This window comes from Oncorhynchus mykiss, chromosome 22 (genome assembly GCF_013265735.2).
Source record: "Oncorhynchus mykiss isolate Arlee chromosome 22, USDA_OmykA_1.1, whole genome shotgun sequence".
NCBI classification, from domain to species: Eukaryota; Metazoa; Chordata; class Actinopteri; order Salmoniformes; family Salmonidae; genus Oncorhynchus; species Oncorhynchus mykiss.
The window spans coordinates 5,237,584-5,258,618 of record NC_048586.1 but is presented as its reverse complement, the minus strand read 5'-3'; the positions used below and the strand labels follow the sequence as shown (position 1 = coordinate 5,258,618).

Here is a 21,035-nt window from a genome sequence, read left to right as displayed (position 1 = left end):
AACGATTCTTCACTGTTATGTCATTCAGCCCTCGATAATCTATGCAGGGGCGCAGAGACCCGTCCTTCTTCTTGACAAAAAAAAACCCCGCTCCGGCGGGAGAGGAGGAGGGGACTATGGTACCGGCGTCAAGAGCTACAGACAAATAATCCTCGAGAGCCTTACGTTCGGGAGCCGACAGAGAGTATAGTCTACCCCGGGGGGGAGTGGTTCCCGGAAGGAGATCAATACTACAATCATACGACCGGTGTGGAGGAAGAGAGGTGGCCCTGGACCGACTGAACACCGTGCGCAGATCGTGATATTCCTCCGGCACCCCTGTCAAATCACCAGGCTCCTCCTGTGAAGAAGAGACAGAGGAAACAGGAGGGATAGCAGACATTAAACATTTCACATGACAAGAGACGTTCCAGGAGAGGATAGAATTACTAGACCAATTAATGGAAGGATTATGACAAACTAGCCAGGGATGGCCCAAAACAACAGGTGTAAAAGGTGAACGAAAAATTAAAAAAGAAATGGTTTCGCTATGATTACCAGAAACAGTGAGGGTTAAAGGTAGCGTCTCACGCTGAATCCTGGGGAGAGGACTACCATCCAGGGCGAACAAGGCCGTGGACTCCCTTAACTGTCTGAGAGGAATGTCATGTTCCCGAGCCCAGGTCTCGTCCATAAAACAGCCCTCCGCCCCAGAGTCTATTAAGGCACTGCAGGAAGCTGATGAACCGGTCCAGCGTAGATGGACCGACAAGGTAGTGCAGGATCTTGAAGGAGAGACAGGAGTAGTAGCGCTCACCAGTAGCCCTCCGCTTACTGATGAGCTCTGGCTTTTACTGGACATGAAGTGACAAAATGACCAGCAGAACCGCAATAGAGACAGAGGCGGTTGGTGATTCTCCGTTCCCTCTCCTTAGTCGAGATGCGGATACCTCCCAGCTGCATAGGCTCAGCTCCCGAGCCGGCAGAGGAAGATGGTAGTGATGCGGAGAGGGGGGCAACGGAGAGCGCGAGCTCCTTTCCACGAGCTCGGTGACGAAGATCAACCCGTCGCTCAATGCGAATAGCGAGTTCAATCAAGGAATCCACGCTGGAAGGAACCTCCCGGGAGAGAATCTCATCCTTTACCTCTGCGCGGAGACCCTCCAGAAGACGAGCGAGCAAGGCCGGCTCGTTCCAGCCACTGGAGGCAGCAAGAGTGCGAAACTCAATAGAGTAGTCAGTTATGGATCGATTGCCTTGACATAGGGAAGACAGGGCCCTGGAAGCCTCCTCCCCAAAAACAGATCGATCAAAAACCCGTATCATCTCCTCCTTAAAGTCCTGATACTGGTTAGTACACTCAGCCCTTGCCTCCCAGATTGCCGTGCCCCACTCACGAGCCCGTCCAGTAAGGAGAGATATGACGTAGGCGACACGAGCAGTGCTCCTGGCGTAAGTGTTGGGCTGGAGAGAAAACACAATATCACACTGGGTGAGGAACGAGCGGCATTCAGTGGGCTCCCCAGAGTAACACGGCGGGTTATTGATTCTGGGCTCCCGAGATTCGAAAGCCCTGGAAGTGGCCGGTGGATCGAGGCGGAGATGGCGAACCTGTTCTGTGAGGTTGGAGACTTGGGTGGCCAGGGTCTCAACGGCATGTCGAGCAGCAGACAATTCCTGCTCGTGTCTGCCTAGCATCGCTCCCTGGATCTCGACGGCTGAGTGGAGAGGATCCGAAGTCGCTGGGTCCATTCTTGGTCGGATTCTTCTGTCACGGGGAGTGAATGAGGACCCAAAAGCGAATTAACTTAACAGAGCTTCTTTAATAACCAAACATAGGTAGGTTCAGACAGACCGGCAGATTCCGACAGGACAGGACAAGGTTACAGCAAACATGACGATAGTCTGGTTCAGGCATGAAACACAACAAACAAGAATCCGACAAAGACAGGAGCAGAAACAGAGAGAGATATAGGGACCTAATCAGAGGGAAAAAGGGAACAGGTGGGAAACGGGGTGAATGGGTAGTTAGGAGGAGACAAGGAACAGCTGGGGGAAAGCGGGGGAGAAAAGGTAACCTAATACGACCAGCAGAGGGAGACAGGGTGAAAGGAAAGGACAGAAAGACACAACATGACAATACATGACAGTAAATAACCGTTTAATGGCATCAGACCGAGGCTCTGCATTTGTCCTCGTGCTCCTAGACCTTAGTGCTGCTTTTGATACCATCGATCACCACATTCTTTTGGAGAGATTGGAAACCCAAATTGGTCTACACGGACAAGTTCTGGCCTGGTTTAGATATTATCTGTCGGAAAGATATCAGTTTGTCCCTGTGAATGGTGTGTCCTCTCACAAATCAACTGTAAATTTCGGTGGTCCTCAAGGTTCCATTTTAGGACCACTATTGTTTTCACTATATATTTTACCTCTTGGGGATGTCATTCGAAAACATAATGTTAACTTTCACTGCTATGCGGATGACACACAGCTGTACATTTCAATGAAACATGGTGAAGCCCCAAAATTGCTCTCGCTCTCGCTCGCTGTTGAATCTGACAATTAATCTTAATGGTTGTACAGTCATCTCAAATAAAACTGTGAAGGACCTCGGCGTTACTCTGGACCCTGATCTCTCTTTTGACGAACATATCAAGACAAGGACAGCTTTTTTCCAGTTACGTAACATTGCAAAAATCAGAAACTTTCTGTCCAAAACTGATGCAGAAAGATTCATCCATGCTTTTGTTACTTCTAGGTTAGACTACTGCAATGCTCTACTCTCCGGCTACCCGGATAAAGCACTAATTAACTTCAGTTAGTGCTAAATCCGGCTGCTAGAATCCTTACTAGAACCCAAAAATTTGATCATATTACTCCAGTGCTAGCCTCCCTACACTGGCTTCCTGTCAAGGCAAGGACTGATTTCAAGGTTTTACTGCTAACCTACAAAGCATTACATGGACTTGCTCCTACCTTTCTCTCTGATTTGGTCCTGCCACACATACCTACACGTACGCTACGGTCACAAGACGCAGGCCTCCTAATTGTCCCTAGAATTTCTAAGCAAACAGCTGGAGGCAGGGCTTTCTCCTATAGAGCTCCATTTTTATGGAATGGTCTGCCTACCCATGTGAGAGACGCAAACTCGGTCTCAATCTTTAAGTCTTTACTGAAGACTCATCTCTTCAATCGGTCCTATGATTGAGTGTAGTCTGGCCCAGGAGTGTGAAGGTGAACGGAAAGACTCTGGAGCAATGAACCGCCCTTGCTGTCTCTGCCTGGACAGTTACCCTCTTTCCACTGGGATTCTCTGCCTCTAACCCTATTACAGGGGCTGAGTTACTGGCTTACTGGTGCTCTTTCATGCCGTCCCTAGGAGGGGTGAGTCACTTGAGTGGGTTGAGTCACTGATGTGTCTGGGTTGGCGCCCCCCCCTTGGGTTGTGCCGTGGCGGAGATCTTTGTGGGCTATACTCGGCCTTGTCTCAGGGTGGTAAGTTGGTGGTTGAAGATATCCCTCTAGTGGTGTGGGGGCTGTGCTTTGGCAAAGGGGGTGGAGTTATATCCTTCCTGTTTGGCCCTGTCCGGGGGTATTATCGGATGGGGCCACAGTGTCTCCTGACCCCTCCTGTCTCAGCCTCCAGTATTTATGCTGCAGTAGTTTATGTGTTGGGGGGCGATTGTCAGTTTGTTATATCTGGAGTACTTCTCCTGTCTTATCCGGTGTCCTGTGTGAATTTAAGTATGCTCTCTCTAATTCTCTCTTTCTCTCTTTCTTTCTCACTCCCTCTCGGAGGACCTGAGCCCTAGGACCATGCCTCAGGACTACCTGGCATGATGACTCCTTGCTGTCCCCAGTCCACCTGGGCGTGCTGCTGCTAAAGTTTCAACTGTTCTGCCTGCGGCTATGGAATCCTGATCTGTTCACCGGACGTGCTACCTGTCCCAGACCTATTATTTGACCATGCTGGTCATTTATGAACATTTGAACATCTTGGCCATGTTCTGTTATAATCTCCACCCGGCACAGCCAGAACAGGACTGGCCACCCCTCATAGCCTGGTTCCTCTCAAGGTGTCTTCCTAGGTTTTGGCCTTTCTTAGGAGTTTTTCCTAGCCAACGTGCTTCAACACCTGCATTGCTTGCTGTTTGGGGTTTTAGGCTGGGTTTCTGTACAGCACTTTGAGATATCAGCTGATGTACGAAGGGCTATATAAATACATTTGATTTGATTTGATTTGTCAAATGTGCAACCAGAGGGAAAATAACTCTCAACCTCCTTTTCTCCACAAACAGAGATGCATACAAAGCTCTCCCCCGCCCTCCATTTGGAAAATCTGACCATAATTATATCCTCCTGATTCCTGCATACAAGCAAAATCTAAAGTAGGAAGTACCAGTGACTCGCTCTATACGGAAGTGGTCAGATAAAATAAAATAAAATTGTATTAATCACATGCGCCGAAAACAACAGGTTACAGTGAAATGCTTACGTACGAGCCCCTAACAGACAGTGCAGTTAAAAAAAATATGAATAAGAATAAGAGATAAAAGTAAGTAATTAAAGAGGAGCAGTAAAAAAAAGAATATATACAGTGGGGTGTAGGTACAGAGTCAATGTGTGGGTGCACCGGATTGTTGAGGTAGTATGTACATGTATGTAGAGTTAATTAAAGTGACAATGCATAGATGACAACAGATAGTGGCAGTGATGTGGAGAGGGGAGGGGGCAATGTGAATAGTCTGGGTAGCCATTTGACTAGATGTTCAGGAGTCTTATGGCTTGGGGGTAGAAGCTGTTTAGAAGCCTCTTGGACTTAGACTTGGTTATCCGGCACCGCTTGCCGTGTGGTAGCAGAGATAACAGTATATGACTAGGGTGGCTGGAGTCTTTGACAATTTTTAGGGCCTTCCTCTGACATCACCTGGTATAGAGGTCCTGGATGGCAGGAAGCTTGGCCCCAGTGATGTACTGGGCCATTCGCACTACCCTCTTTTCAGTCTCCTGAGAAGGAATATGTTTTGTTGTGCCCACTTCTCAACTGTCATGGTGTGCTTGGACCATGTTGGCTTGTTGGTGATGTGAACACCAAGAAACTTGAAGCCTTCCAACTGCTCCACTGTAGCCCCGTCGATGAGAATGGGGGCATGCTTGGTCCTCTTTTCCTGTAGTCCACAATCATCTCCTTTGTCTTGATCACGTTGAGGGAGAGGTTGTTGTCCTGGCACCACATGGCCAGGTCTATGACTTCTTCCATATAGGCTGTCTCGTCTTTGTCGGTGATCAGGCCTACCACTGTTAAGTCATCAGCAAATTGAATGATGGTGTTGGAGTCGTCCCTGGCCATGCAGTCATGAGTGAACAGGGAGTATAGGAGGGGGCTGAGCACGCACCCTTGTGGGGCACCTGTGTTGCGGATTGGCGTGGCGGTTGTGTTGTTACCTACCCTTACCACCTGGGGCGGTGCGTCAGGAAGTCCAGGATCCAGTTGCAGAGGGAGGTGTTTAGTCCCAGGGTCCAAAGCTAATTGATGAGCTTTGAGGGCACTATGGTGTTGAACGCTGAGCTGTAGTCAATGAACAGCATTCTCACATGCTCTCAGGTGCTCTTTTTTTCCCGGTTGGAAAGGGCAGTGTGGAGTGCAATAGAGACTGCATCATCTGTGGATTTGTTGGTGCGGTGTGCAAACTGGAATTGGTCTAGGGTTTCTGGGATGATGGTGTTGATGTGAGCCATGACCAGCCATTCAAAGCACTTCATGGCTGCAGACGTGAGTGCTACAGGTGGGTAGTCATTTAGGCCCGTTACCTTAGTGTTCTTGGGCACAGGCACTATGGTGGTCTGCTTGAAACATGTTGGTATTACAGACTCAGTCAGGGAGAGGTTGAAAATGTCAGTGAAGACACTTGCTAGTTTGTCAGCGCATGCTCGCAGTACACATCCTGGTAATGCGTCTGGCCCTGCGGCTAGAATGTTGACCTGTCTAAAGTTCTTACTCTCTCTTACTCTTACTGCTGCGGAGAGTGTGATCACACAGTCTTACGGTACATGCATGTTTCAGTGTTAGCATGTTTCAGTGTTTCAGCATGTTTCAGTGTTATTTGCCTTGAAACCAGCATGGAAGTAGTTTAGCTTGTCGGTAGGCTTGTGTCACTGGGCAGCTCCTGGCTGTGCTTCCTTTTGTAGTCTGTAATGGTTTGCAGGCTCTGCCACATCCGACGAGCGTCAGTGCAGGTGTAGTTCGACTCGATCTTAGTCCTGTATTGACGCGTTGCCTGTTTGATGGTTCGTCGGAGGGCATAGAGGTATTTCTTATAAGCTTCCGGGTTAGAGTCCCGCTCCTTGAAAGCGGCAGCTCTAGCCTTTAGCTCAGTGTGGATGCTGCCTGTAATCCATGGTTTCTGGTTGGGGAATGTACGTACGGTCACTGTGGGGAGAACATCATCGATGCAGCTATTGATGAAAGCAATGACAGATGTGGTGTACTCCTCAATGCCTCAATGCCATTGGAGGAATCCCGGAACATGTTCGAGTCTGTGATAGCAAAACAGTCCTGTAGCTTAGCATCTTCATCATCTGACCACTTTTTTAATGATCAAGTGTCTGGTGTTTCCTGCTTTAATTTTTGCTTGTAAGCAGGAATCAGGAGGATAGAATTATGGTCAGATTTGCCAAATGGAGTGCGAGGGATAGCTTTGTATGTATCTCTGTGTGTGGAGTATAGGTGGTCCAGAGTTATTTTCCTTCTGTTTGCACATTTAACATGTTGATAGAAAATAGAGAAAACTGCTTTAAGTTTCCCTGCATTGAAGTCCCCCACTACTAGCAGCGCCGCCTCTGGGTGAGCGTTTCCGTGTTTGCTAATGGCGGAATACAGCTCATTGGTGGTATGTACAGCTACAAGGAATATAGATGAAAACTCTCTCGGTAGGTAATGTGGTCTGCAGAATATCATGAGAAACTCTACATCAGGCAAGCAATAGCTCGAGACTTCCTTAGATATCGTTCACCATCTGTTGTTTACAAAAATACATAGACCACCGCCCCTTGTCTTACCAGACGCCACTGTTCTATCCTGCCGGTACATCGTCTAACCAGCCAGCTGTATGTTGATATTGTCGTCGTTCAGTCATGACTCCGTGAAGCATAAGATATTACAGTTTTACATGTCCAGTTGGTAGTTTAATCTTCCCAATAACTCTTCTATTTTATTGTCCAAAGGTTGCATGTTTGCGAGCAGAATTGAGGAGAGTTGGGGTTTATTCGATTGCTTCCTACTCCTCAGAAGGCAGCCCGCCCTCCAGCCTCTCTTTCTCCATCTCCTCTTCACGCAGCTCACTGGGGTTGGGCCTGTTCCTGAGGGAGTCGTATATCCTCCGCCTCGGGCTTGTCAGAGTCGTGAAATAAGTAAAAGGATTCTGCTAGGATTAGGAAAAGGAAAAAGGATTTAGCAGCAACATTATGTACAAAAATAGTAAAAAAATAAGTTACAAACAAGCAAAATAACACAATTGGTTGGGGGCTCATAAAACGTAAAACAACACTTTAGATTCAAGGATGCTACGCTACAGGACTGTTTTTTAGCACAGACTGGAATATGTTCCGGGATTCATCCAATGGCATTGAGGAGTATACCCCTTCAGTCATTGGCTTCATCAAGAAGTGCATCGATGACATCGTCCCCACAGTTCCCGTACGTACATATCCCAACCAGAAGCCATGGATTACAGGCAACTTCCGCATCGAGCTAAAGGCTAGAGCTGCCGCTTTCAAGGAGCGGACGCTTATAAGAAATCCCGCTATGCCCTCAGACAGACCATTAAACAAGCAAAGTGTCAATACAGGATTAAGATTGAATCCTTGCTTTAAGGCAAGCAAAATTGAGCCATGCATGAGAGCATCAGCTGTTCTGGATGACTGTGTGATAACTCTCTCGGTAGCCGATGTGAGGAAGACCTTTAAACAGGTCACCATTCACAAAGCCGTGGGGCCAGACGGATTACCAGGATGTGTTCTCAAAGCATGCGCCGACCAACTGACAACTGTCTACACTGGCATTTTCAACCTCTCCGAGTCTGTAATACCGACATGTTTCAAGCAGACCACCATAGTCCTTGTTCCCAAGGAAGCGAATATAACCTGCCTAAATGATTACCGTCCCGTAGCTATCACGTCTGTAGCCATGAAGTGCTTTGAAAGGCTGGTCACGGCTCACATAAACAGAATCCTCCCGGATACCGTAGACCCGCTCCAATTTGCATACCGGCCAAACAGATCCACAGATGATGCAATCTCAATCGCACTCCCCACTGCCCTTTCCTACCTGGACAAAAGGAACACCTATGTGAGAATGCTGTTCTTTGACTACAGCTCAGCGTTCAACACCATAGTGCCCACGAAGCTCATCACTAAGCTAAGGACCCTGGGACTGAACACCTCCCTCTGCAACTGGATCCTGGACTTTCTGACGGGCCACCCCCATATGGTAAGGGTAGGCAACAAAATGTCTGCAGGATCCAGACATTGATCGTCAACACTGGGGCTCAACATTGATCCTCAACACTGGGGCCGCTCAGGGGTTTGTACTCAGTCCCCTACTGTACTCCCTGTTCACCCACGACTGCGTGGCCGAACATGACTCCATCATTAAGTTTGCTGACCACACAACAGTGGTAGGCCTGATCACCGACAACAATGAGACAACCTATAGCGAGGTGGTCAGAGATCTGGCAGTGTGGTGCCAAGACAAAGGAGCTGATTGTGGACTACAGGAAAAGGTTGGCCGAATAGGCCCCTATTAACATCTCTGGAGCTGTAGTAGAGTGGGTTGAGACTTTCAAGTTCCTTGGTGTCCACATAACAAACAAACTATCATGGTCCAAACACACCAAGACAGTTGTGAAGAGGGTACGACAACACCTTTTCCACCTCAGGAGACTGAAAAGATTTGGCATGGGTCCACAGATCCTCAAAAGTTCTACAGCTGCACCATCAAGAGCATCCTGGCTGCATCACCGCCTGGTATGGCAACTGCTCGGCCTCCAAACGCAAGGCACTACAGAGGGTAGTGCGAATGGCCCAGTACATCACTGGGGCCAAGCTTCCTGCCATCCAGGACCTCTATACCAGGCGGTGTCAGAGGAAGGCCCTAAAAATTGACTCCAGTCACTCAAGTCATAGACTGTTTTCTCTGCTACCACGCAGCAAGCAATACCAGAGCGCCAAGTGTAGGACCAAAAGGCTCCTTAACAGCATCTACCCCCAAGCCATAAGACTGCTGAACAATTAATCAATTGACCCCCCCATTTGTTTTGTACACTGCTGCTACTCGCTGTTTATCATCACTTCACCACTAAGTGTGTGTAAAAATTGCCTCGACTAACCTGAACACCCGCACATTGACTCGGTATATAGCCTCGTTATTGTTATTTTACTGTGTTACTTTTTATTATTTTTTTACTTTGTTTTTTGGTAAATATTTTCTTAACTCTTATTTAACTGCACTCTTGGTTAAGGGCTTGTAAGTAAGAATTTCATGGTAAGGTCTACACTTGTTGTATTCGGAGCATGTGACAAATAAAGTCTGATTTGATTTGCTGCCTTGGCAGCAGCTAATGTGGATCCTTAATAAATACAAATACAAGCGCACAGAACAGGACTAGCGAGTGTTGAAGCGCATAGCACATAACAATCACCTGTACTCGATTGCAACACTCACTACCGAGTTCCAAACTGCTCTGGAAACAATGGCAGCACAAGAACTGTTTGACGGGAGCTTCATGAAATGGGTTTCATTGACCGAGAAGCAGAACACAGGCCTAAGATCAAAATGTGCAATGCCAAGACTTTGGCTGGTGTGGTGTAAAGCTTGCCGCCATTGGACTCAGGAGCTGTGGAAACTCATTCTCTGGATTGGTGAATCATGCTTCTCCATCTGGTAGTCCAACGGACGAATTTGGGTTTGGTGGATTCCAGGAAAACGCTACCTGCCGCAATGCATGGTACCAACTGTAAAGTTTGGTGTAGGAGGACAAATAGTCGGGAGCTGTTTTTCATGGTTCGGGCTTGGCCCTTCAGTTCCATGGAAGAGACATTGTAATGCCACAGCATACAATGACATTCTAAACGATTCTGTGCTTCCAACTTTATGGCAACAGCTTGGGGAAGGCCCTTTCCTGTTTCAGCCCTCGTGCACAAAGTGAGGTCCGTACAGAAATGGTTTGTCAAGATCGGTGTGGAAGAACTTGACTGGCCTCCAAAGAGCCCTGATCTGAACCCCATGAAATACCTTTGCGATGAATTGGAACACCGAGCCAGGCCTAATCACCCAACATCAGTGCCAGACCTCACTAATGCTCTGGTGGCTGAATGGAAGCAACATTGCAGCAATGTTTCAACATCTAGTCGAAAGCCTTTCCAGAAGTGTTGAGCCTGTTATAGCAGCAAAGGGGCGACCAACTCCAAATGAATGCCGTGATTTTGGAATGAGATGTTTGACGAGCAAGTGTCCACATACTTTTGGTCATGTAGCATATATTCAAATTTGTATCCCCATGCCCACACAGTCTGACTGAGCATTTCAGTGGCTAAAGGAGGCCCAGGGAAATAAATTATAACAAGTTATAAAAATAAATAATAATAAGTGAACAAAGTGATGATTTAAACATTTAAATTAAGAAGACAGCATAGAGGCTTTAAACAAAATATTTTTATCAGAGCAATTGTATTAGTATAAAATAAAAAAAACATTCCTGTTATTTGAGCATACAATACAGCTCAGTATTGTATTATTTATTTCATACAGTCTTTTTTGCTCATCTCTATCAAGGGTGGCAATAAATTTGGATCCCACTCAATGGGATCTCTATTATGTTGGATCTCACCCCAAGGGCACGACTCTCATGTTGACTACTATGGTAACAAACCAGGGTCCTTGATGCCTTAGGACTGCAATCCTGAGACCAAGGTCCTGACTCACAGCAAGACATCCTCCAATTAACAAAAAATGCTATTTATGCCATGCTCTCTCCTTCCCTGTTCCCCAACACAGGTTTGGATACCAGCCCCCCGGCCAGTACTCATGAACTCACAATTCCAAATGATGTGAGTAAAGGACAACAGTAGGATAAACAACTAATGAACCGGTATCAGGGTCAACTCATTTTAACTCTTCCCCACAAGATAACTTTTACTGTGAAGACAAATATTAGTTAACACAGACATACACAGACTTAAAAATGCTGCCCTGTAACACCATCAACTTTCAATGACATGAAAAATACCTCATGAAAAATGAAACATTTCTCAAATTACTTTAAATTAATTAATTGTTGTTACTGGGTTTCAATGGAACTGACCCTGCAATGAGCCAATGATGTCACACTGCTTTCACGATTGAGCTTTTTAAAGCTCAAATCAATGAAAGCCAGCCCAAGGCTTCTGTTCCAGGTTTCCCAGTTAAGAACCGCTGCCATTTCTTCCCAGCTAATAGGCTGCATAATCGGGCGCCAGGGAACCAAAATCAACGAGATCCGCCAGATGTCTGGGGCGCAGATCAAAATCGCTAATGCCATGGAGGGCTCGTCGGAGCGCCAGATCACTATCACAGGAACCCCCGCCAACATCAGCCTTGCCCAGTACCTCATCAATGCAAGGTAACCTCTTACCCACCGCCAACATCAGAGCGCCTACACTAATAATGCTAATGCAAGTAGTATGCATTGTTAGCATGAGGCCGAATCAGTGACCTCCAGTACATTTCTGTGGGAAATGGTTGTCTGTGGAGGAGTCCCTTTGTGCAAAGAAGCCTTCTGTCAAATGCCTCCACGGCTATTTCTGGCATCAATATGAGTCATAACGTGTGATGGCAGTTTGGTGGCAACAGACCTAACCCAATGACATGTTTTATTGAGATTATTCAGTAATTGATTACATTTTGAAAATGTTGTGTCATTATTGACGAGGTTTATATAAATATTATGATTGATCTTTCATGGCAGGCTGCTTTAGGTTAAGTGTCACTGCTCTGGCTTTTGACTGAGCACAGTAGAAAACACATCCACCTCAACACAGGTAACAAGTAACACATAACCTAGTGGTTAGAGCATTGGGCCAGTAACCGAAAGGTTACTGGATCGAATCCCTGAGCTGACAAAGTAAAAATATGTAGTTCTGCCCCTGAGCAAGCCAGTTAACCCACTGTTTCCTGGGCGCTGTGGATGTTGATTATGGCAGCCCCCTGCACCTCTCTGATTCAGAGGAGTTAAATAAAGAAGACACATTTCAGTTGAAGGCATTCAGCTGTACAACTGACTAGGTTTTCTTTTCTGTATCAAGCTCTTTATTTATAGATAAATCAAGTAGGCTATTACAGAGGATTCAGCCGGGTGCCATTTCGGACCTAGACTTTGTCCTAGCACAAAGTCCATTAACCTTTTAAATAGAAGGAAATCTGACCCTGGTGGTTGTTGGTAGCATCTACTCCTGTATTTGCCAGAGGCAGTATAGCCAGGAGCTGAGCAGTGTATTATACAATATTGGAGATCAAATTTGTATTTTAAAGTTCCCTTATGCTCTCACCTCTCTCCTTCTTCTCACTGTCCTCTAAAACCACTCTTTCATTATCACAAAACAACATTAAAGCTTTTTCCCATAAAGTTTCAGAAATGTTCATATAACTTATCTTCAAAGTTGGGTCATGGTCATGAGAGCACGGAGAACAAAGGCCAGGTAGTCTGTCCCTGTTTTAGTCAGTTTTCTTCCCTTAGCACCTAATGAACACAACTTTGAAATGAGACAGTGTCAGGGGTACAGTCCCAATCCATATGCTTCAATCTTTACTGATACACACAATTTACAACATTGGGGCTTTGTTTTATGTGACTTCTTTGTTTTAGGGTTTGGTTTCCAGAGAAGCGGTTGGAAAGAGACTAATGGCTATTGCTTTCCCACAATTCCACTGACAGGTTCAGGGACGTGGCTGCCATGTGGAATGACCCGTCATCCATGACAACATCCTGAGGCCCAAATCTGGTTCCACTATCAAGAAGCTAACAGCAGCAACTGTCTCCCCAATAACCCCATGTATACTCCCACAGAACTTAATGGCTACCTGATTCCTTTAGCACTTGACACTTAATTAAGCTTTAGCAGCTTTGAATAGGCTAAAGAGGCAAAGTGTAAAGCAAAGTGAAAAAATTTGACTTGAATTCTGTTCATGTAATGTAAAGAGTTACGTATAGTGTTTCAGCATGCCGAATGCTTAGGATAATTGTTACATTATTTTTCTGTAGTTAATTGTCAGGCAATTAAAAATGGATAAAAAGTGGAAAACAAAAAAATATTGCTATTCAGATTGCTACTGAGCAATGCTATTGGCCATGAGTCTTGAGTGATGTGATGCGTTTGTGAAGCGATATTGTTGCGTCAAATTTGGAATGAAAAGGAAGTACTTTTTATGTAAATAGTAAGGAGGTTTTGGAGGTTCTCCTTTTTGCAGGGAGACTTAAATTATTGAGTCAACAACTTCCAATGTGATAGAGGACTACGTTTAAACACACTATTTGTAGTTCAAGAGATTTAGGTGCAGGTTTTTCAATTAGGGAAAATCCAGAATTAGATTGGATTGGTTTTTATCAAAGTGCATCATAAAATCCATTTGCATGACCAATATACAATAGTAAATGTAACATGGAAACCTAAAAGCCGGAATGCTGCAGTTTCACTGTTGTGTGAAAGTGTCCAATCTCAGAATAGTTTTATTTCTCACTTTTTCCTTCACCCTTCCCTTCTCCCCTCTTCCTTAGCTATTCTAGGCTGACGTCTGAGGTCACTGGAATGTGAACACTAATTTCTACCCATCATTCTTCACTGCATCACACGACCCATGTGCCAATGGCATTGCACATTTATTTTTGTTCTCTGTATTTATCTGTCCTGCGCCTTTAAGTGATCCTAACTAATTTATTATATGTAAAGTAAACATGATACCCACACTGTTAACATGATTCTCCTCACCTGCCCTCAACCGACTATTCAAAGGACACTTTATTTTTTGGCATTATCATGTGCTTTACTGTAAATTCAGTTTATTTAATAAGTTTAAAACACAGCTATCGTGTTTTATGCGTGCTCATGATATATGCAGGGTTCGAGAGAGACTAACCATCCCAGAATTGTCCCGAAGTGCAATTTCAAACTCCCCAAAAAGAAAATAAACTGTCCCAAATTAAAATACGTGTTTGTTTTTAATGTTTTGATTTGCTAACATGGGTCTAGGACCAAGGTAATTCACAATGCTTCAATAGTAGGCTAATAAGTGTACTATTGAAATAGGCTAGGACAGTGAACTGAGCCAAGAATTCACATCAGAGTATTTGCCTCTAAAAATGCATACATTGGAATAATATCTGAATATATTTTGCATAAATAATTACATGGCAAAGTTTTGGGTGATATGTGCACAGTAAATCTTGCTGAGGCAAACTACAATTTTTATTTAGATGCATGTCAGCAAACCCACTACACAACACAACACTAAACAATACATTACTTGCACTATAGGGTGACAAACTGTGCTCCTAACCTGTCAGGGCCTACATAAAGCTGTCTCAACAGCAGAGCTTTCTTTTCAGCACCATGGAGTGAATCCTTACCAACACTACACCTGGCTATCAGCGGAGCCTTGTCTGGCAGCGAAACAGTTCATTCAGCCTCATTTACTCCTTAAAAAAACATCTCTGATATGGCTGACTTGCTTAAACAAATGTGGTTTCTACTGACAATTGAGATGTACAATCTATGGCATAACAGAATGACGAGCGGATAAGAGGCAATCCGTAATTTCGATTAAGACATCAATTAACCGAGCTAGGATGGACGAAGTCAATATAACTCTTTGTTCAGCATTTTTTAAATGTATATCGACAGAATTCAGAACATGGGCTGTTATTTCAGCAGCCAAGTAAAGCTCCTACAATAATTAATGCCATTTTCATAAAACAGGCTATATGCTACAGGTTCACCACTAAGTCAGAACAGTAGGCTAAGTTATGAGTGGGAATTAGGCTAAGGCACATGAGCTACTAACAGCTTACTACACAACATACACTTAGTATTACTTTCTTAGCTACAGATACATATCTCGTGGGCATATTACATAATTTTTGCAGCAGCATACAATACACTTTTGGACTCACCTTGTTGTGCTGTGCTCACTTGAACAGGAAGGTGGTCCTTCTCGTGGACAAATGATGTCATCAAACGTTATCATCAAAGTCAGGCAGTCTCTAGATTTATGATGCTTTCGAGACAACAAGGTTGAATCGTGACGTCAGTGATCTTCAGGTTGAAGCTCTAGAAAGAGGCCTTGGAATTCCGATCTAGAAGACCAGTTGGAGCTAGTTTTTTCCCCCAAGTTTCCATTTGTCTTGAACTCACTGAAGACTGAAATGTCCCAGTTCCAAGTTTCCAGCTGTTTTGAATGCGGCAGAAGTCATGCTGGATTGACAGCATGGCCAATGTTTTCAACTTTTTCTAGCCCATGGTGTGTTACGAGTGAACATTTAACCTTTTAAGCTTGGGAAAGAGACCCTTAAACCCAGACATGGACCACACAACCTCTCTACTGAATAGCAGGCATAGTATATGCATAGTGATTGCTTTGCAATGCTTGCAGTTGGCCACTGATTCCTTCCAAACCACTCATTGTTGATTTTGCGATTTCCAACTTGTTGTGTAATGTTTATGTCCAATGGCCAATGAGTATGTTTCTTCTATAATTTATCTTCATATGACAAGAATTGAAAAGCATTTGCCAGTAGATTGTCGACTTGATTAATGAAACAAAAACATTAAACAGGAAACAACCACCCACAAAACACAATGGAAAACAGGCTACCTAAATATGGTTCTCAATCAGGGACAACGATAGACAGCTGCCTCTGATTGAGAACCATACCAGGCCAAACACAGAAATAGAAAATCATAGACAAACTAACATAGACAACCCACCCAACTCACGCCTTGACCAGACTAAAACAAAAGACAAAACAACGGAACTAAGGTCAGAACGTGACATATACAGTGTATTTATGGTTGATAATTCGCTTCTTGCAGATCAATATTAGATACATTTATTGAGATCAGTTTAAACTTTAACATAAATTAAATTATGTTTTTTCATTTGGATCGGTGGTTGTTATTATGTGTGTGTTTTTTAATAATAAAATATAATGTTATTATCATAATGCTTAACATCCAATCATAAACATATTTTTGCTGAGGGTCTTTCTTAAAATATTTATTGTTAGAAAAAATGTAAGTTGCATGTTATATGTGTTATAAGTTATTCTAAGCTCTCCATAACCTGTGTTACAGTGACATAAACACAATTCCAAATGGACTCCTAGCCTACATCCAAAAGCTTACTTGCACCTAAGAACTCCAGTAGCTCTGAGAGGATTGGGTCGCTGTACCATTATCGTAATAGCTTCATCTTGCCTTCTGACTGGCTGGATGGAAATGTTGTCATATTACTTTCAACTATCCAATCGTCCCGTAGTCAGAAGTAGTGGCTATGGAGAAGAGACTGAGGAGGTGTTACCCCTCTGAGGGCCTAATCTCTATCCCGGGTATTTTGACAGAGCCTGCATCTGAGGCTGGACAAGTCAAGGTTACCCCATGAACCATCAGGGTGCCAGTCCAGCATTGGGGACATGGGCAACTAATGCCATAAGACACGTACTTTGGACCAGTGATGCACATTGCTGTAAAAGGGAAACAATGAGCCATGCCAATGCCATTTAACATGCTGTTATTTTATTGAGTGGTCATCCCAAGAATAGTTAATTATACCAACAACTAAAGACTGAAAAAAATCGATGAAAAAAGCAACATGATTACTGAAATAACTCAAAAGAATCCAGTTCCGAAAACTAAAACTAAGCTAAGATTTACGGTAAATACTATTTAGGCTAACAGTGGAGTCGACAACTCAAAACAACTAAAATCCTGTCTGTCCAAAACAGACTTTATAACATTATTCACCGTGAATAAATCAAGTGTTATTTGAATCACAGTAGAATCAACACTGTCTGGTGTTGTTGTTACTTGACTGTGTTGAGTACATTTCCGTTAACTCTCTGAGTGAAAAAGACATGGGCGAGGTCTCATTATCATTCTTCCCAGAATGATTGGTTGAAGGTAGATTTTCAGAATAGTTTGTTTTAATATCGATATTTCTGCATGCACATCAATTGATTAATTGATCTATACAAAAATAAATAACTTACACTGGACAAAAGTATGTAGACCCCCCTTCAAATTAGTGTATCAGCTATTTCAACCACAACCATTGCTAATAGGTGTATAAAATTGAGCACACAGCCATAAAATATCCATAGACAAACATTGGCAGTAGAACGGCCCATACTGAAGAGCTCAGTGACTTTCAACCTGGTACCGTCATAGGATGACACCATTTCCAACAAGTTTGTTCGTCAAATGTCTGCCCTGGGAGCTGCTTTGGTCCACTGTAAGTGCTGTTATTGTGAAGTGGAAATGTCTAGGAGCAACAACATCTCAGCCGTGAAGTGGTAGGCCACACAAGCTCACAAAACGGGACCACCGAGTGCTGAAGCGCGTAGCACGTAAAATGTGTCTGTTTTTGGTTGCACCACTCACTAACGAGTACCAAACTGCCCCTGGAAGCAACTTCAGCACAATAACAGTTTGTTGGGAGCTTCATGAAATGGGTTTCCATGGCTGAGCAGCTGCACACAAGCCTAAAATCGCCATGCACAATGCCAAGTGTCGACTGTAGTTGTGTAAAGCTCGCCGCCATTGGACTCTGGAGCAGTGGAAACACGTTCTTTGGAGTGATGAATCAGCTGGACCATCTGGTAATCTGACTGACAAATCTGGGTTTGGCGGATGCCAGGAGAACGCTACCTGCCCCAATGCATAGTGCCAACTGTAAGATTTGGTGGAGGAGGAATAATGATCTGGGGCTGCTTTTCATGGTTCTGGCTAGACCCCTTCGTTCCAGTGAAGGGAAATCTTAACGCTACAGCATACAATGACATTCTAAACAATTATTTTTTTTTATTATTATTTTCATTCTAAACGATTCTGTGCTTGGCAACAGTTTGGGGAAGGCCCTTTCCTGTTTCAGCATGACAATGCCCACGTGCACAAAGCTAGGTCCATACAGAAATGTTTTTTCGAGGTCGGTGTGGGAGAACTTAACTGGCCTCCACATATCCCTTACCTCAACCCCATCGAATACCTTTGGGATGAATTGGAATACCGATTGCGAGCCAGACCTAAAATCACAACATCAGTGCCCGACCTCACTAATGCTCTTGTGGCTAAATGGAAGCAAGTCCCTTTAGCAATGTTTCAACATTTAGTTGAAAGCCTTCCTAGAAGAGCTGTTATAGGCACAAATGAGGGAACAACTTCATAGTAATGCCCATGATTTTTGGAATGAGATGTTCGACGAGCAGGTATCATACTTTTTGTAATGTAGTGTATATGTTTCTAAACTAATCCAATCTGTAAGGGGTTGGACTTATTGCACCCATTACTGAGATGGTTGGTCCAGTTTAGATGGTTTTGGTAGTTTTGTTTGTCATGTCAATATTCCAATTGTTGGATATCCTTACTTTGGCTGGATTCCGATCCGAATTACTAATCATTTCACATTGAGTTGCAAGTATGATGTGGCCCATGAGCCAAGACTTTCAGAACACAATGTTGAGGATAACTAAAGGCCTGATGAAATGTATAATATATAGTCATAAAGCATTTACTTTCAATTCCAACACATTCACTAGGCAGTCACTTGGTGACGGTTTAAGGAATAGAATTTATTGAATGCAACAACATTGTCTCTGTCACTAAGAAACGGTCATGAGTGGGTATCCCTCACATTCACTTGAAAGGCATGCTGGAAAATATGCAAATAAGGCTTTACAACCTACAATGTTAAAACAATAGCAATGCACAACAGTGGTAGAGGGTACAGTGATGATGGTAGAGGGTACAGTGATGCGAAGAAAGAAAGAGGAAGAGAGGGAGAGAAAGACACATTGGTGTGTGTGTGTCTGTCTGTCTTTTTGTGTCAGTCATATATACCAAAAGTATGTGGACACTTGCTCGTCTAACATATTCCAAAATCATGCGCATTAATATCGAGTTGGTCTCCCCTTTGCTGCTATAATAGCCTCTGCTCTTCTGGGAAGGCTTTCCACTAGATGTTGGAACATTTCTGCTGGGACTTGCTTCCATTCAGCCATGAGGATTAGTGAGGTCGGGCACTGAGGTATTTTTCCTCCAACTCTTCCAATGCAGCTATACATGTAGCTATTTGGTCTATATGGGTTGGGGGGAGAAGAGAGAGAGAGCGAGAGAGCGAGAGAGAGAGAGCGAGAGCGAGAGCGAGAGCGAGAGAGAGAGATCATGAGCAGATGAGCTCCCACATTTTTCAGCATGTTTTTAAAAAATAGATCAATTTAGAGTTAGACAAACTTATATTTTTAGCAGGATGCTACCCTAAGCAACATAGCCTTCACTCCAAAACAAAACTCCAACCCTACAAGCTGATTTAGGACAGAATTACCTGGAATTACCTGTAATGCTTCCTACACCCAAGGATTATTATTTCCAAGTTATAGAGCAAATGCTCTGGCAAACAAGCAGAGACCTGAAAACACCATCCAACCTGGACCTGAGTTAGTAATGCTTGGTCTGAAGCTATTTTTTTACTTTCAAAAGCCAAGAAGAAAAATACATTACAATGATATATTTTACTTTGTAAGGACTGAATGCTAAGGCTACTAAACTTGCTAGGACAAAGAGAATCAACTTCAATTAGCACTGACGTGTGAAGCGAGAGGTGTCGAAGCCTTTGAGCCCAACAAATGGCAGGCTCAAAGGCTTCGACACCGGAGGCCTGGGTTTTATTACCTAAAATGGGTCAATCCAGATGTGTTGGTCATTACTGAGACGTGGTTAAGGAAGAGTGTTTTGAATACTGATGTTAACCTTTCTGGTTATAACCTTTTTCGGAAAGACAGATCTTCCAAAGGTGGGGGAGTGGAAATCTTTACCAAGGATCACCTTCAGTGCTCGGTTGTCTCCACCAAGTCTGTCCCCAAACAATTCGCTGGTTTTAAATATTAAACTTTCAAATAGCTCTTGACTGTTGCTGGGTGCTATCGTCCTCACCGGCCTGTACCTTACCTGCCCTAAGCTATCTCCTGGCCCCTTACGCCAAGTCTGAATTTGTCCTGCTAGGTGACCTGAACTGGGAGATTCTTAAACCACCCGACCAAGTCCTAAGCAATGGGACTCCCTAAATCTTTCTCAGATTATTACCAATCCCACAAGGTATGACTCCAAACACCCAGAAAAGGCTACTCTTCTTGATGTTATCCTTAGTGATCACTGTTTTACAGCCTGTGTTCGTAATGGCTGCTCAGTGAAACAACCTGTCCTGATTTGTCATAGACATTTGATAAAAAACTTTAATGAGCAAGCCTTCCTTCGTGAACTGGCCTCTGTAAAACGATGTAGAATCATCTTGATCCCCTCTGTCGAAGACGCTTAGACCTTCTTTTTGATATTTTCTGTGGCATTGTTGACAAACACGCCCCCATAAAGAACATTAGAATTAAAAACAGGTTTAGCCCCTGGTTCGACCGTGATCTTGCAGAGTTATTCTACCTCAATAATTGCATTTGGCGAAAGGCAAATGAGAAATAAGTGCACTCAGGCTATACTGAAGGCCAACGTTAGTTACTTTAATAAGGAGCAGTTCTCTCTCTGTAGGTCTAACCCCAAGAAGTTCTGGGCAACATTTAAGACCTGGAGAATAAACCCTCCTCCTCACAGCTGCCCATGTTGATGATGTGGTTGTTACTGACAAGAAGCACATGGCTGAGCTCTTTAATCACCACTTCATTAAGTCAGGATTCCTATTTGACTCAGCCGTTCCTCCTTGCCCGTCCAACATTTCCTCATCTCCCTCCCCTTCTAATGAGACTATC

The 21,035-nt window shown here is 44.1% G+C and overlaps 1 protein-coding gene across 8 annotated transcripts in view; it reads left to right on the top strand.

Annotated features, from left to right (window-relative positions):
- Positions 1–14,218, top strand: part of pcbp3 (poly(rC) binding protein 3) — a 173,499-nt gene extending 159,281 nt beyond the window's left edge. For 6 of the 8 annotated variants that reach the window (XM_036958561.1, XM_036958556.1, XM_036958553.1 and 3 more), the window contains 3 exons: positions 11,036–11,088; positions 11,470–11,639; positions 12,951–14,218. In XM_036958561.1, coding sequence (XP_036814456.1) covers positions 11,036–11,088; positions 11,470–11,639; positions 12,951–13,005 — 278 coding nt within the window. In that variant the 3' untranslated portion in view covers positions 13,006–14,218. Of the gene's footprint in view, positions 1–11,035; positions 11,089–11,469; positions 11,640–12,950 lie in introns of those variants that run through there. The other 2 variants (XM_036958555.1, XM_036958558.1) reach the window with 2 other exon arrangements.
- The last annotated feature ends 6,817 nt before the right edge of the window (positions 14,219–21,035 follow it).